Source organism: Eubalaena glacialis, chromosome 4 (genome assembly GCF_028564815.1).
Source record: "Eubalaena glacialis isolate mEubGla1 chromosome 4, mEubGla1.1.hap2.+ XY, whole genome shotgun sequence".
Classification (NCBI taxonomy): Eukaryota; Metazoa; Chordata; class Mammalia; order Artiodactyla; family Balaenidae; genus Eubalaena; species Eubalaena glacialis.
The window spans coordinates 125,310,678-125,329,542 of NC_083719.1; the positions used below are offsets into that span (position 1 = coordinate 125,310,678).

An 18,865-nucleotide genomic window follows, 5' to 3' on the forward strand; every position below is an offset into this window, starting at 1 on the left:
CCCAGATATATTATGCACCAAAGCCAGGTTCATTTCCATTACACTGTGTAGTTGCAAAGACATGAATAGAGACAAATTTTCTGACTCCCTGTCCCATTCTTTTTCCATTAAGCTAAGATAGTCAATTTTCTAGCCTGTGATAGTAATGAAATTTGAACTTGTTTTCCATGGTCACTAATTTCACTAAACCACTGGAAAGAAATAAAGCTAATAGCACAGACCTTGAGACCAATGATTATATTTTATAGGAAAGAAATTAATTCATGAAAAAAAGAAAGGGAAATATTCTAGCTTTGATGGGATTCAGAATATTGACATGATATCAGCGTTGTATAGCCTTAGATCAGTTTTCTGGAACAATATTTAAAAGGGCTTTGATCCCATCAATTCTAACTTATATATGTGTCTGTGACACTGAATTGAGACACTTTAGAACAGATGCAGATGGAAGCAAAAGGAATCCTAGGTGCTCTTGCTATAAGCAGCTTTCTTCAGATGTAGAAATCTTTAAATCTTTACTTGGCTTGTAGGACAACCCATCTGTCTTCTTTTTCCCTCCCCTCCCACTTATGAAGGGAGCTGAGTTAGAAACATGTTTGTCTACGAGGAAATGTGTCTGGTGTTGGTGAGGAATTCAGTTCTGATATAGGATTATGGAGTATTAGAAATTAGAAATTAGAAAACACATTAGAAATACTTTAGAAATAGTATCTGTTCAAATCTGCCACCTTGACAGGATCCTAAAAGATGGAAACTAAATTGATGTGGTGTATTAAGTTTAGCATGACCTTGAACAACTGGTTTTACAGTTTGGCTGTTGTTGTGGGTGTCACCCACAGTATACTATAAAAGTGAGCTGCATCTCCACGGGTTCAGTCTTAGAGCACCAGCTGGTGAGCAATGCAAGGAGCAGACGTGTAACCAACTTACATCATCTTCAACATGAAGATAGCTACAGTGCCAATGCTTCTGACCCTGGCTCTTTGCCTCATACAAGGTGAGCAATTTACCTGTAGTCTGAGCCTCTTGCCACACATCCCAAAGCTCTGGGCAGGGACTTGTCTCTCTCCCTCCCTCTTCAGTATATATATATATATATATATATATATATATATATATGTACACACACATATATATATATATATCCCTGAAATACCTTGCCAGACATAGAGTTTTGAAGAATTACATATGTGGTTTTATAACTATGTTATCTTTAGAAATGACAAGTAGATTGAGATAATCTGAATTTTTATCCATCAGAAATCCTTCCATTAATTCAACATTAATTCTGAAAAGCTAATAGATTCTTCTCTGTATTCCCCTCACCAAACATAAAAGTTCATAACAATATGAATTATATATATTATACATATATAGGATATTAAGCCTATGAATTGATGCTGATATGAATTATGTGTATAACAGATATTTAAAACTTAGATGTACTTAATATGTATATTTTCATACTATATTTGTAAATAAAACATTAAAAAATCAAATTCAGTCATCTGTTTTTATCTTAAAGCAGTAGTGCTTTCTAGCAAATTTTATTTTTGTGTTTTCAAATCCTAAATGGATTGAAAATATTTCATCTAATTGGTAAGGGACTTCTATGGGAGCTAGGAAGTAGGTTTTTGCTTTTGCTATTTGAATTTGAAGGGAACACAAGATTGCCTAGACTTAACCTGCTATGAAGCATTTACATATTTTAAAAGGAAACCTCAGAGATGGAGAGTGAGGAGACCATTATACACAAATGATGCCCACTTTCCTAAAAAAAGTGTATAGGTACAAAAAAAGTCTGTTAATGAGAGAGTATATTAGTCTGTGATTTTAATTAATCTTAATATTTACCAGATCTCTAATTTTTGTGGCTATAATGAGGAGGCAGAGCTACAAGAATTCAGAAAATTTAATTTTATGTATATATATGATATAAACTGTATGCTACACTATACCTTAAAACTATAATTGATATATTTGATAGGTGTACTATGTTATAATTTTAAAAGAGGCCTGCAATACTTTGTTCTGAAAGGATCTTTTAGAAATTAGATATTTTGAGGGGGTCAGAAAGCATATGAGTAAGTATTATTTTTCGAAGTAATTGGAACTTTATGAGCGAGAGATCTTTGTGACTGTATATACTGCCTGGTGCAGTGCCCTCACTTCATTTGCCATGGTAAATTTTAATGTGTTCAAATCAATTTGTGGTTTTAAAATACACTGCCATTAAAATAAGCAAGATACTACACTCAGTACATTGTTTGTTTTACTTATTAAATGTTTTACATTCCCTTAACTTTGGTTTCTGTATTTTTGTCCCAGATGCTGCCAGTGAAGGTGAAAATCAGGTTAGTCCTGCTTTTGCTCTTCATTGAATTCATTCCAAGATCCCTAAAGAAAAATGTTCTGTGGCCAACACCTTCATATTATAATACAGATATATTATACTCATGGGTACTAATAGCTTTTGTTAAAAACACAGAAACAGGTCTTTATGAATCAAGACATGAATCACACACACACACCAGTCAATGTATTAATGATAATGGATATCTGCAAGATGCAATCTACCACACTAAAGGAGTGCTTTAAAATTCCATAAACAAACACACTAGTGAATTACTATTGTTCAGTTTAACAGCTGAAAAGTCATGATACACATAGGAAGCTGAAATAAGTTTTCTTGTGATCATTATGCAAAAAGGGGCCGTCTGTATCTTGTATATAGTCAGTGTATATATTTCATTCAATACATATTTACTGAGCATCTATTGTATGTCAGATCCTGTTTGAGATGCCAGGGATATAAAAACAAAAAAGAACCCTGCTGTCATGGAGCTTACATTTTAGTGGAAGAAAACAAACAAGTTAATAAGTAAATTAGTAAAATATATACTACATTAAATAATGATTAGTGCTAGAAGAAAAATAAAACAGGATGGAAGACAGGAATTTCTGGGGATGGAGATGGTATCAGTTCTTCTAGAGATAGTCAGGTAAGTTCTCTCTGAGAAGATAGCATTAGAACATGGATCTAAAGGTGAGGTGGGAGTGAATCATGAAGTTACTTGTAACTCACAGCAGACCAGGCAGAAGCACCTGTGATGGCAGAGGCCCTGACACTGGAAGGGTCTGTACCAACTCTTAGGGATCTTTTGATTGAGAAATGAAGGAATCATTTTCTATAGAAATTAAACATTTTTTAATCTATTTGAAAGGCACGTTGAAAGAGCCAGTTACACACACACACACACACACACACACACACACACACAACTGTGCCTTTATTTCAGATTGAAAATATTTCTACTTATGTAGCAGATATTTGCTGTTTCTCAAAGACCACAAACATTGAAAGAATAAAGTAGTAAAAAGATTCTTTTCTACACCAAAACTCTTATAAATGTGGTTAAAATACTCTTGCTGTATTTTATTGTTACATTTTTTTTTAGAAAAGAAACTTACAGGAATATTCTAGAGAATTCCATTATAGTCTCTATTATTTCATTTAAGTTTGCTGATTAAAGAGAGGTTCAGAAACTTCTATTGCAGAAGTAGAGTGGGATGGTAGGGTAGAAAAAAAGCCTGGATTTTTGAGAATCGAACAGCATGCTCATTTGGATATTTCATATTGGAAAAAGAAGGGTATTGTGTAAATCTTACTGAGCATGAAGCCATAATTTTCTTTTTTCAGTGTCTATGATAATGGGTAGTAGTTTCGGTGGATATTTCAAATTTTGCACTGATATTTCTCATACTATTGAACTCTATTTCACTGAAAAACATTTTAAAAGCAGAAATTTAGCCACCTCTCATGTTGGCATAAGCAAAAAGAATATAAAACGTAATTATTTATCTGGAAATATTTCTGATCATAGTCTTTGGATATTTTGTCAGAAATGAAAACTATTAATTTAGTCTTTCTTATAGTGCTAGAAATTTTATTTTCCAAGTTCAGTAGCTCAAGTTCTTTCTAGTACCATAAAAACATGTTGAATGTTACAAACATGAGCCAGAATAGCACAGAAAAGCACTGGAGTAATCTGCAAGGATTTTTACCATATGCTTAAATTTGTCATCCCAGAAGGGTTATTACGAAGCCACGGCAACCTTGTTAGTGCTCTAACACAGAGCAGGGGTGATGCCAGCTCCTGAGGGGTTTATGATGATGCCTGGGGAGGAAAAATGGAAAACACTGGGCGATATCACAGCCAGTGAAGGAAAACAGAAAGAGCTTGGCCCTACAGGGCTCCAGTTTCTCTGAGACAAGTGGAGAAAACACAAAGAGCAACTATAACAAACAAAACAAAACAAAAATGAGCCAAAGACTGGAAGTTAGATTGCAAGTAATCGGTTGCTGAGAAGTCATCTCACCAACTCAGGATTCCTTTATGGTCCAGACCTGTTCCTGTTTCAGCCCTCTCTATTATGGTCATTGGGAGGCTATTTCATTTTTCCCAGAGAAAAACACAACTGCTGATTTCAATTTTTATGGCCTTTTCCTATTTCCCAAGAGAATACACTGGATAACCTCATAACTCAGAAAAATAGCATCAAGTTCCATCTTTACTAATTACAAACTGTGAACAAATTTCTTAACCTGTTCTCTGGGACTCAGTTGTCCATTCATATAAAAATAAGTGTGTCTTTCTAGGATTTAGGTATTTTTCTAATTATGACATAGGAGAAGTCCAATTCAGGAATTATCTTGATTGATAATGTTCTTTTTCAGTTGACCACTAAAAACTATTTAAAGCTTCATTCTAGTGTTATGAATCTTTGTTTTCAGCACTTTCTTTAAGACCTACCTCACAAGGGATATATTTCTATTACAGAGACACCAGGCTGTTCTCTGATTCCATGACAATGTTTTTATCTAGACTTTATAGAATCAGTTATATCCAGCCAGCTAAGCAGTAACTTGCAATACTGGCGTAAGATACTATAGAATCAGAGACCAGACACGGATCTCAAGAGGCCCAGTTGTCAGTCTGTTGCCAGAAATTATTGCTCTGCTACTCAGATAAGATCACTGGGTGGTGATAATAATCTTAGAGATGTTATAGTAGGTCACCCTTAGCGAAATTTCCTAGGGCTGGTCTCTGAAATTATTTATTCTTCTTCACCATTAATCATTCATTCTGCAAGTGCTACCAACTGCCTCCCGTCTATAGGATGCTAGGTTAGTTACATCATTATCCATTAGATGGTAAGCACCATTTAGGCAAGGATCCTTCCTACCTTATTTATTGCTGTATCCGTGACACCCAGAAAAGTATAGTATCCTCGTAAGGGTTGATTAACTGAATGATTATTATAAAGATATAGGAGGCTGAATAGAATTCTATAATCTGTCCTTTGGAAGAGGTTGCATATGTCAGAGTTGGAGCAAAGGCTTGATTGATATACTTATTTTTTCTGGTACAGGGATCTTTATGCTTTGTTTTTTCAAAGTCAAAACAAAACAAAAAGCCAAAAGAAAAAAAAAAAGAAAACATAGATTACAAAGGCTTTAAAGGACCAGTGGATTTCCTAAACTAATAGGTGGTATAACATTTTAAATCAGTACTTTACTAGGTAGTGCAAATGCACCATTAATATTAAGCTCCTAGAAAAAAAGTGAGTGACATACAGCAGGCCTTCATCAAATATATTGCAACATTTTCATGTACCTTTTAATGGCAAATATTATTGAACTGTGTGCTAGGTATTTTATATGCATCATCTTAGCATATTCCAATAATAATAATGGCAATAGCAACAACAACTATAATAGTAAAGCAGGAGGAAGAGGAGAGGTAGAGAATCTAATTATTGAATATCTGCTAGGTATCAGGCACTCTTTGAGGGATTTACATGCTTATGATATTTAATCCACACAAAACTTATGAAACACTTATACTTATATCCTCTGTTTTTACAGATAGGGTAAGTGAGCCTTTGAGAAGTTCATTTGCTATGGCTGTTGGGCTTGTAAATGAGAACCCTGGAAGATAAGCTCAAATCTTTTGACTCCAAGTCCCTTGTTCTTTCCATTTCACTAATGATTTTAGATGAATGCTTTTAGGTGAATTTTCAATCTCCAACAGACAATCCAGACTCATTACTTTTATTTGTATTATCTGTATCAACTGAGTGAATGTCTTCCATACAAAGGGGGTGGTGGTCATGAAATAATATTGTTCTTAGAAGGTAAAGTCTTGCTTTGATGAGGTTTCTGTAAACACTTTTTTCATATTTTCCTAAGGAAACATGCAATGAATATAGGGCACTGATGAAAAATGGAAAACTGTTCTGTTCCCAAGATAAAAACCTTTTTCAAAGCCCTGATGGAATAGTGTTCATCAACAAATGTGCCACATGCAAAATGATATTGTGAGTAAAGCTTAATCTTTCTTTCAAGTGTTTTCAGTTACCAGTTATTCTCTGAACTACTAAATGTTATTATTTTTATTTTCTGTCAAATATATTTTTCTAAATCTAAGTGGGTAAATAAAAATGCTTAGCAGATCACTGTGATACCTAGCATCAAGTAAAGTTGGATAAATGCCACCCACTCGGAAAGATTTTAATAATCACTCATGGTATTCCAAAATATCCCAGAGGGCTTGGTATCAATACCTTATGCAGCACTTAATAGTTTTTTGAGGATGTACTTCCAAGTTGAGTTTTCTGACCCTGGGAGAAAAGAATTCTTGAGCCTGTTAAGACCTGACTCTGTGGTACCCCTGAGAATGATGCCAGACTCTTCTTGTGAGAGCCAACCAGGAGAATCAGGATACACCCTGACTCTGTGGGCTGCCAGTGACTTCAGACACCTAGGATTATGCTAGCATGAGATGGACTCTAGGATTGACTGTGGCTTCCAACTCCCCGCAACTCAGAAAGAATTAATATCCCGGAGGTTTACTGACATCTTTGCAATGCTTCTTAACTATTTCCTTCTCTCCAGTGACACTCCATAGGTGGTAAAGGCTTGAGTTATCAGTTGCAAGTCCTCACATCAAAGGGACCGAATTTGTTTTTGAACAGGGAATTCATTCTCGGTTTCTGACCACCATCAAAAAACATCAACTCTGGTACCAAGCCAATACAAAACTTACCCACTGAAGATAATTATGTTATAATCAGCTTTTAAAATGCCAAGTTGGTAATGTGTCAAGGGATTTAATCTGACATAGTCATTAATATTGGGATAACGAAGCTCTGATCACATGTGCTGCTACGAATGAAGACACTGTAGGAAGATGAAGGAAGGCAGGGCAAAATTTAGGGAGGGAGGACTCCCAGGGCAAGTTGAACAATCCTTTCTTAGTCTCTTGAAAGCTGAATGTAAACCAGCAGGTGTAATATTTACTAAAGAGTTTCCTCCTTGTTACATAGGATGTTTTGTTAGGAGACCGAAACTATAAATAGAATAAATTTATTGAAAAATAATTTAAAATAAGAATTAAATGCCTTTAGACATACAAGGCAGGTTATTTATCACTTTGAAGTCACTCACGCAATTATTATCTTTATTACTTATGTAAATTATGTTGGGATAAACTTGGCTTCTTAACCTGGAAAGGAGGAGACTGTATGAGGCATTAAAGTTATCTTTAAATTGCTGAATTTGCTCTGTGGGTCCTTAGAGGTTGGAACCTCAGACCAAGACAGGTGGGTAGATTTTGGATCAATCTGAATATGGTCTTTCAAGGAGAGCATTCCAAAAATGATATAAATTGCTTTTACAGTTGGTGACAACCTGGATGATGGAAGTATTTAAGGTGGGTAATCTGTTATACAGTTAACAGTAAAGATTCTTGCCTTTAATAGAACTACATTTGAGATATATTTCAGCACTGAGGAGAGATTTACAGTACCTGTGGTCATTTCCAGACATACCTCCACTTCTGACAAGCTAGATTAAGCTGAGAAGAATAGCCAAAATTAAGTTTACCATGTATGATGTTAGACCTAAAATTGGTCAAGCATGTCTGAGCTATTCTATTCTTTGCTATCTTCCAGAGAAAAAGAAGCAAAATCCCAGAGAAGGGCCAGGCATTTAGCAAGAGCCGCCAGGGCTACTGCCCCAGCAAAGGTGAGACTATTTGGAGTCAACTTGTCATATTTGCTTTGGAGATTATGTTCGACTCTATTCAGATCTCTTTATTTCCTAATTACTAGGTCATACCTGTTGTGAGGCCAGCTACTTAGAAGGGAGGGAACATGGCGTAGTCCAGGGGTAGGCTAAATATCTGGTACAGCTTGTCCATAGGCCCAACCCATGACCCAACTCTCTGAAAACATTTGGGGCACTGACAGATGCTAAGAGGTGGTATAAGCCAGTGTGATGTCTGCCTTCCATGGCCATTTCTCATTTCTACTGTCCTGTCTTAGTTCCACAACAAGAGACTTCATGGGACTGTAGAACTAAGTTCAAGTCTCAGAATTTGGACAATTTATGTATATCTGGGTCTCAATTTTTTCACCTGTGAAATGGAATGTGGATCAAATGAGAAACTAAGTTTTAAAAGCCAGCTACAATGTTTAACATGTGTTAGCAGACATTTGACTCATTTTATTTCCTTTCTCTTTTCCTCTTTTTCTTCTGACTGAACGTATTTTCTAATACTTGGAGATTTCCTCTAATTCACGTAGACTTGCTTGTTTATATCTATTTTGCAAATTGGGATTCAGGCTAATATTTGTTGGAGAAAACTGTTCTGCAGTAAAATTTTTTTTTTTAATTAAATAAAATGAAAGAAACTATACAGATGCAACCCAACACATAACCATTTCCCTTTATAAATAATTTATTATACAAAAATTCTTATTTATACAAAAAAATAAAAGTTCTAGGCCCAGACTGGGTGAAATCTCTGTCTACAACGTCTTACAATAAGTTATTGACAAAGCTGGGGCTATTGCCAGGTATTCTGACAACTACTCATATTATTCCAGGTCTCCTATGTAGCTTCTTCTCCAATATCTTCTTTCTCTTCCTCCTCTCCTGCCTCTGACACATAACTAAAATGATCAGTCAGGGAAGGCACACCCAAATTACATTAATATCCCTGGTCTAACCAAGCTACCATCCTCCTTGTCAGTGTTACTCAGGACTGTCTGAGCAGCTCAGCCTCCGCAGTAGAACGAGTCAACCAAAGTCTTTGCCCCGGCTCAACCAGTCTCACTTTTAAAACAATAACATAGCTCAGTTGACCACACAATTGGTCAATAACTACAAACTCTTTGAGCAAAAGGGAGCTGCTTCTATGTTCCCCCAAATCTGTGAGGGTCAGAAAACTTTACTGGTACTTTTCAAATCTGCCTTTCTTTGTGACATTTAGAGAGAGGCTTACTCTAAAAAATCCATTCACTTCCTCCTCCTCTTTTTTCTTCATGAAAAACTGATATATCATTGGTGTTTAAAAATATAAAATACAAGAGAGTGACAAACAAAAATCCCCCAAATACACACACACACATACACACACACACACACACACACATTCTTAAACCTACTATTTTAAAACATTACTAGTGGTGTGTTTTCATATGTAGACACACATTTACTGAATTTAAGTGAAATAGGATTTTTAAGAAATAAAGTTATAGAATATTAAGACATTATACTTCTCTGTTACCATTTTATGCCTGAATTATAATTTTGACCTCTAGATAAAGTTCCTACGGTTACATGTTTTGCTACCTAGGAAATTATTTACTTATAAATTAAGGCAGTTAATATTTGGCTGTTTGCCTTCAAGTAATTTCTGTCTAGATGTTTACTTGTCTGTGTGTGAATAGATTAATGCAATTATAGTGTTTTTATTGTTGTTATTTTCCTCTTAACTGTAAAAGAAAACAATCTACTTTCTCTGCATAGATTTTTCCCATCAAAAATTAACCCTTTTCTCCACACCCTCTCCAGCATTTATTGTTTGTAGATTTTTTTGATGATGGCAATTCTGACTGGTGTGAGGTGATACCTCATTGTAGTTTTGATTTGCATTTCTCTAATGATTAGTGATGCTGAGCATTCTTTCATGTGTTTGTTGGCAATCTGTATATCTTCTTTGGAGAAATGTCTGTTTGGTCTTCTGCCCATTTTTGGATTGGGTTGTTTGTTTTTTTGATATTGAGCTGTGTGAACTGCTTGTAAATCTTGGAGATTAATCCTTTGTCAATTGCTTCATTTGCAAATATTTTCTCCCATTCTGAGGGTTGTCTTTTCGTCTTGTATCCTCTTGCACTGTTGGTAGGAATGTAAATTGATACAGCCACTATGGAGAACAGTATGGAGGTTCCTTAAAAAACTAAAAATAGAACTACCATACAACCCAGCAATCCCACTACTGGGCATATACCCTGAGAAAACCATAATTCAAAAAGAGTCATGTACCACAGTGTTCATTGCAGCTCTCTTTACAATAGCCAGGACATGGAAGCAACCTCAGTGTCCATCAACAGCTGAATGGATAAAGAAGATGTGGCACATATATACAATGGAATATTACTCCGCCATAAAAAGAAACGAAATTGAGTTATTTGTAGTGATGTGGATGGACCTAGAGTCTGTCATACAGAGTGAAGTAAGTCAGAAAGAGAAAAACAAATACCATATGCTAACACATATATATGGAATCTAAGAAAAAAATGGTTATGAAGAACCTAGGGGCAGGACAGGAATAAAGATGCAGACGTAGAGAATGGACTTGAGGACACAGGGAGGGGGAAGGGTAAGCTGGGGCGAACTGAGAGAGTGGCATGGACTTATATATACTACCAAATGTAAAATAGATAGCTAGTGGGAAGCAGCCGCATAGCACAGGGAGACCAGCTCGGTGCTTTGTGACCACCTAGAGGGGTGGGATAGGGAAGGTGGGAGGGAGACACAAGAGGGAGGAGATATGGGGATATATGTATATGTATAGCTGATTCACTTTTTTGTAAAGCAGAAACTAACACACCACTGTAAAGCAATTATACTCTAATAAAGATGTTAAAAAAAAGAAAATTAACCCTGCTTCTTACCCTCAGAATAAGATGCTTTGTTCAAGAAGTTTCCTCCTATAGACATCCTCTCTCTCTTGCATCATCAATTTATTCTTCATTACTATGTATGTCATTCTTTAACCTTATGACTCTGATATCCAATCCATCAACAAGTCTTGGTTTTGCCTCCAACGTATATTCCAATTTGACTCCTTTTCATGATTTCCATTCCTACCACCCAAGTTTTCTGAAATCCTCCATAATTTCTAATCACTAACATCTTTGGCCTATGTAGAAACTTTTGTTTTTTAATTGATCAATTCATTCATTCAATGTTTCTCATTAAGTTGCCAACTTTGTAGGATATTAAATTCATAGGTGTGCATGTATGTGTTTCTAAGTTCCCTTTTTTGTTCATATTGTTCATTTCTTTAATAACTAATAAGACAAGTCCCCTTTCTTAGCTCACTTTTTCAAAGTTGACTTACCTATGCACAGATATATATTTTTCCACATATATATTTGAAATAAAAAATTTACTAAGTTTATAAAAAATCCAACTTGAGTTTGGGAACTCAATGTGGTTACAGCTACAGAGAATTTATAAATTAATTTGGGTAAAATTGACTTTTTACGATAGTAACTTGCCCAAGTCAAAGGCATAGAATATCTTATTAATTCATATAATTTTTGTGTATCTTATGAAATCTATAAAATATTCTCCACAGGTATTTTTTGCCAATACCTAGAAAATTTGTAATTTTATTGCTCTTTTGAGTGGTATTTTGTTGTTTATGGTATTTAAATCTGATTATTGTTGGCATAGACAAATTATTGATTTCTATAGGTTTATGTTCTGTTAAAAACCTTTCTGATATCTTGTTAATCCTTATAATTTATCTGTTAATTCTGTTGTCTTTTTCTTGGAAGTTGATCACATCATCTGCAAATAATAGAAGCTTTATAACTTCCTTTTCAATCTTGTCACTTCTTTATTTCTTTTTCTTTCCTTATATCATTGGTGAGGATCTAGAGTTCAATACAGTAGTTCAACAGTAGCAATGATAATGAACTTCAATCTGCCCTTTCTCTGCCTATATTAAATGCAATATAGCTAAAGTTTCTCCATTAAGTATAATGTTTACCATAGGTGTTTTTTCTATAAACTTTAGTAAGTTTAGGAAGTTCCTTTCTGTTTTTATTCTTCTGAATATGTTTTGATCATTATCACATGCCTTCTCTGCAACTATTGAAATAACTTTACAATTTTTCTCTTTCAGTCTATTAACGTAATACATTTTTTGATAACCATGCTAAATGTTAAATCATTATTATTTTCTTAGGGTAAATCATACTTAATCATAATGCATTTTTTAATACACTGTTGAATTTGCATAGTTATTATTTAGAAAATTTGAAATTATTTTTGTAAGTAAAATGAGTCTATACTTTCCCCTTGCTAATTATTCTTATCTGGTTTGGGAATCAATATAAAATTACCCTGAGGGGTAGCACTTCAGACTATTGCTGAATAAGGAGGTCAGCTAATTCCCTCCCCAAAGAACAACTATAAGGCTACACAAAATTGAGTAAAACAACCATTTTAGCATTCTGGAAATTGACCAGCAGCCTATGTTAATCTGACAATCAGTTATGCTTGAAAAACTGCTGAACTCTGGGTAAGAACAATGGAATTCTGTGATGTTCTTGCTTAATGATAGTCCCATCTCACTCCCATGGCTTGGTTGATATGGAGGGTCTACCAAAGCAGAGCAGGCTATGTGGATCAGCAACTGCACTGCAAATGTTGAAAGGGGTTTATTTAATTTTGAGTAGTTGGCAACTGACATATCCAGAGATATTTTTGGTTACTCCAGTAAGGAGAATGATCTTAGGTTATAGCAGTAAGCATATTTCTGGCTATGTCTTCATAACAGGGCAGCAGAGACAAAAAGGGACTAAGCAATTCACAAAGTTCTGGACAATCATAGGGATGTGTGCAAGCACTTAGAAGACACAAGAAAATCCCAGTGGAAAGCAAATGCTAGGGTAGACGTAAAAATAGCCTGAATTTTGAGTACCCTCTTCTACATACACAGGTCCATCTGTGGAGGATGGACACCTTACTGGCTTGAGGCGTTTGAGCATAAACTGTGTCTAATCATTGGCCTACTGCTAAGTTACACAGATCCAGGGAGAAAAAACCTAAAAAGTCAGGCTTAAAAAAAAAAAAAACCACAGTCATCCCTCCATGTCTGTGGGTTCCACATTCATGGATTCAAGCAATCACAGACCAAAAATATTAAAAACAAACAAACTCCAGAAAGTTCCAAAAAGCAAATCTTGAATTTGCCCCATGCTGGCCACTCTTTACATAGTATTTATATTGTACTTACAACTATTTACATAGCACTTAAATTGTATTAGGTATTGTAAGTAATCTAGAGATAATTTAAAGTATACAGGAGGATGTGCATAGTTTACATAAGGGACTTTAATATCTATGGATTTTGGTATCCATGGGGGTCTTGGAACCACTCCCCCAATGGATACCAAGGTATGACTGAATAAACATTTTCTTAGTGTACACATCAACAGCTGCACACTATGGGAGAGCAAGAGATCAGAGATTTAGCTCAACCAAAGAAGCAAACAATAAAACAGCGAAAAGAATCTTTGGAATAAAATCATAAATTGAGTTGCTAAACTATATTATCCATAATGTCCAGTTTTCAACAAAAATTATGAAATAGGCAAAGTAAATAGAATATATGAACCATAGTTGGCAAGAAAAAATGTTAATGGAAACTGTCTGAGTGGTTCCAGATGTTAGTTTGACAGACAGAGACTTAAAGTAGCTATTTATAAGGTGTCCAACACTAAAGAAAACAATATTTGAAGAGTTAAAGGAAAATGTAATAACAATGAATAGAGATTTTCAGTGAAAAGTTATATATAACACCCTCATATACACTTGTATATGTATATGTATATATATATACATATATATATATGTATATATATAACCAAATGAAAATTCTGGAGATGAAGGGCACAATAACTCAAGTTTTAAAAGATCAGTAGAAAGGCTCAAAAGCAGCTTTGAGATTGTATAAAAAAAAAAAAGAATTAGTAAACTTGAAGAAAGATTAATAAAGTTTAACAAAAGAAGTACAGAAGGAAAAAATATTGACAAAAAATGCACAGAGTCACAGAGTCCTTGAGACATCAAGAATGCCAGTACGTGTGAAATAGAAATGCCAGAAATAGAAGAGAGAGACTGGATAGAAAAATTACTTGAAGTAATAACGGCCTAAAATGTATCAAATTTGATGAAAGAATGAATCTTTATATTCAAGAATTTCAACAAACTCTAAATGGGACAAATCAAAGAGATCTACACTTAGGCTCATCATGATCAAAATGTTGAGATCAAGAGAAAGTTTTAAAAGTAGCAAAAGAAAAATGACATGTTATATATGACTGGCTTCTCATTTAAAATAATGAAGGTCAGAAGGCAATGGAAAGAGATGGAGATATTCCCATATCAATGAAATCTGAGAGAATTTGTTGCTAACAGATCTGTCTTATAAGTAACAATAAAGTTCTTTAGTTTAAAGGAATGACCACCAGATGGTAACTTGGAATTAGAGAAAGAAATAAAAAGCACCAGAAATGGTAAATATAGGGGTTAATATGAAGTACTCTATAAATATATGTCCCTTACTTTCACCTAGCTTCTTTTAAAGATATAATATTGTATATAGCAATGATTATAATGCTGTTTTATTGGGTGTATAAATATAACATGTATGATAGTTACAGTACGAAAGGAGACAGAGAAAATAGAGCTACAGTTGGGGCAAAGTTTCTATATTTTACTAGAATTAAGTATTAATTGGTAGTAGATTGTGATAAATTAGGATGCTTATTGTAATCACTAGAGTAACCGATCAGAAAATGACATGTATAATAAATGCATAAAATCAACAGGAGAATAAAAAAGACGCACTAGTAATATTTAACCCAAAAAGAAGGCAATAGTGGAAGAATAGAGAAGTAAAAACAACAAGAGTATATTAAAAACAAATAGAAACATAGCATATGTAAATACAATCCTATCAATAATTATATTAAATGTAAATGGTTTTAACATCCCAATCAAAAGCCTGAGACTATTATATGCTAAAAAAAAAACCCAACTATGTCTCCAGTACATACTCCTTAAATTCAAAGTTTTAGAAAAATGTATTTTAAGTCTATTAGAAATGGGGCATTTTGGGGACAGAATATCTCAGACCAATATATCAGTTAGTTAATATGCTTATTGATATGTTCAACTTTCCTCCTGCTTAGTACACCAGCGGAGGTATTTTCTACTTTTTTTGTAGCCATGTCTCCATTTTGGTTTTCAAATGCATTAGTGTATGGATACTCACAATATGCTTTCATTGTATTATTTCTCAATGTTCAATTATTTCCAATGTCATTATATATATTTTTAAATTGTCATCTTCTCTTTCTTTCTTTTTTTATCAGTTGTACTAGAAAACTATAACATTAGCTTTTTTATTAATTTTCTCTGTAGTTTCTGTTCTTTATGTCATTCATTCCTGTTTGTTTGCTCTGCTGCTCATTTTACAGTGAATTGAGCAATACTTAGTCTTTAAATTTTAACTTTTAAAATTTCATGACAAGGGTATTTGAAGGTATCAGTGATCATCTATCTCAGATTTGTACTTGAAGTGTTTTCATTTGTCATTCTTTGCCAAATATTTCTTAATTTTCCTCCCTCCCAAATTTATTTAGTAATACATTATTTGATTTACAAATATGTGGTACTTTTTTTCCACTTTAAATTAACTTAATTTTATTGAATTGTGGTCGAAGAACATGGGCCATATGATACTGATCCTTTGGAATTTCCTAAGACTTTCTTTGTGGCCTGATAAATATTCTACTTTTATAAATGTTTTATATCTTCTGAAAAAATGTTTATTTTCTGTTTCTTGGATGTAGTTTTCTATTAAAATCTAATGACTTAAGCACCTTAATTTTTTCCTTTGATATATCAGCTTCTGAGAAGTGTGTGCTAAAAACTCTAACACCAGTTATTGATTTATTTAATTCTATTGGTTATTGTTTGACATATTTAGAGCCTGTATTATTGAATGTATGCTCATGATTATTATACCCTCTTGTTCTTTTCTTCCTTTTAGTTTATGTAATGTCCTTCTTTGTTACTTATGATGCATTTGGGACTGAATTCTATATATTAAGTATTAATATTTTTGCATCTGCTCTCTTCTTATTCACTTTTGCCTTCTATCTTTTCTTATCCTATTATAATATTTGTGTGCTTTTTAATTTTAATTTTTCTGTAGTAAATTTTTTTCTGCTAAAGTGAGTTAGAAAATATTGAAGCCAAGCTTCAGCCTCTGCCTCTCCTGGTAAGTGTCAGGAGAGGACAAAGGATAAGGCTCAGAGCTGAAGGTTCTAGAACCAGTGTTAACTACAGTTTGCTGCCACTTCACCAGGTCAGGAATCCATCTGTAAGCTCTCAGAAATTGTCAGCATCAGGAAGAATTGTTCTCTGTAGGCTGTGACCCACCAGCCCTTGGGGTTTGGAGGAGGAGGAGGTGGAGTAGTAAATGCTTACACCTGTTCTCATCACCTCCCAGCTGGGCTTTTGATCTGTCCATCACCCTGCCAACATCTGTGACCTAGTATGCTGCTGTTGATTTCACTGGTGAAGCGGGAGAGGAGTGATGGCCCCAAGTTGATTGCTTGGATCCCTATCCCCATGCTTCTGCAATTTCTCCAGAAATGATTTTTGAGAGAAAATCAGCAGCTTTTCCTTATGCTCCTGCTTTTTCCTTATGCTCCAGCCACACTTCTCTTCTTTCTGCCCCTTAAACAGGAGAATCTAGTTCCTATCACAAATCTTTTGCAATTGCAGTTCTCCATGCCTGGAATGTTCTTTCCGCAAGTCTTTAATGCCCGGCTACTCCTCATTAATGCCATCTCACCTCAAATGTTACCTTTGCAGAAAGATCTTTCTTGACACTATATTTAAAATAGCCCCTATTCTGGGTGCTATCATATCGTGCAGTTTATTTTTCATAGCACTTGTTATAATTTAAAGTTGTTGTATTTACTGTCTATCTCTTCCCCTCAGAATGTAAATCCCTTAGAGTACGTATTCCTTTTCTCTTTTTTTGCTGAGTCAGGGTCACAGTCTAGTGGAATGCCTAGAGCCTAGTAAATGTGTAATGGGTTTTGAGAAATAAATGAACAACCAAGTGAATGGGGTAGCGCATATGGCCATGACTTAACCTGTTTTCACTCTATTTTAACTTCTTCCTAAATATATGACATGAAGAGTGGGGTATGTTTCATAGATTTTCTCTTCTAGTTTAAATTCTTTTTCCCTTTTAATTGTCTTCTAGGAGAGTTCCTCAGTGTAATCTTCTGGTTCAAAAATTTATTTTACATTTGTGTCTATCCTACTTTTTTCTTGATATTGTGTGCCATACTAAGTCACAGGTCCATATCCTAAGTTTTCCAAATCTATAATTAAGACATTTTTGTTATGACAATAATGACATCAAAAAATTTGTTTTGCAATGTGATATCATATTCTTTGGTTTTAGATAGAAATTAAATTCAAGTTAACTCTGAATCAGAATATCTAGCTTATGTCACAATAATGAGTTGCCAAATAATGTTTCATAACTATTTATTTCTTCTTCACCACAAGCCTGTAATGTGGATAGGATGTGAATTCCCATTTTTCAGATAAGGAAAGTGAGAATCAAAGAGGTGAAGTGAGTGGGTGGAAGATCTGAGATTCCAACACTAGTCATCAGTTATTACCTAGTGCAATTGTTTTTCTCACCAAACGGGTTTGTTCTTATGTATATGTCATATTATTAGAGCAGAGATGTTGGGATTTCTCTCATCATCCCTAAAAGGTGTTTAGCTTTATTGGCTTGATTATCAGTAAAGAAAACATTTAAAAAACAACAGCAACAACAGTAAATGGTCAGGATATGCTAGGTACTGTTCTAAGAACTATACATGTATTAATACATTTAAATCTCTTTATAATCCTGAGAAGTTGGTAATATATGCATTTTGCAAATGAGGACACTATAGCACAGAGTGGTTAAATAACCCAAATCACACAGCTAATAAGTGGCAGATTTAGAATTATGAACCCAGCAATCTGGCTCTTGATCATTACTCTAATCTATAATACTATAAACTTTATTGTAGCTTATAGTTTGCAGAGAGCTTTCATATCCATTGTCTACTGGACCTCATGAGTACTCTATAGAGAAGGCAGGCAGGTTTTGATTGACATACAGTTTGCTAAGTTTCAAAGAGGTGACTTGGCCCACCTCACCTAGATAGCAGGTGTCTGAAATCTTACTGAAATCATTTTTTCTGAAATCTGATTATATGTTTCTGTTCTTGGACCATGCTTTATTAACCACGATTTTATTCGTTCACTGCAGTCTCCTTATTATGTTTTCCTTCTCCACTGAGTTATATTGTTGTGGGCTTAAAATATTAATCTATTTATGCATCTAAGGAATATTTTATCTCTTATAGTTTGATGTTCCTTGATCATGTCTCTTGCAGTTGAATTGCAATGATTTCAAGCCAGGAAAAAGGGATGAGTATTTTATATGTACCTATGATTATACACCTGTTTGTGGCACAGATGGGAAAACATACAGCAACAGATGTGCACTATGTGCTAACAACATGTGAGTATTCTCTGAAGCAGGCTTTCTCCCTAAAGCATGTTCTCTGTATAATTATATGACACATTTTTTTTCTTACATCTTTAAGATAACAATCCATTTTGTGG

At 34.4% G+C, this 18,865-nt stretch overlaps 1 protein-coding gene across 1 annotated transcript in view; it reads left to right on the top strand.

The window, feature by feature from the left end:
- The first annotated feature begins 942 nt into the window (after positions 1 to 942).
- The window catches only part of SPINK5 (serine peptidase inhibitor Kazal type 5), a 75,179-nt gene continuing 57,256 nt past the window's right edge, over positions 943 to 18,865 (top strand). The window contains 4 exon segments of the mRNA XM_061188308.1: positions 943 to 997; positions 2,329 to 2,354; positions 6,254 to 6,381; positions 8,017 to 8,089. Coding sequence (XP_061044291.1) covers positions 943 to 997; positions 2,329 to 2,354; positions 6,254 to 6,381; positions 8,017 to 8,089 — 282 coding nt within the window.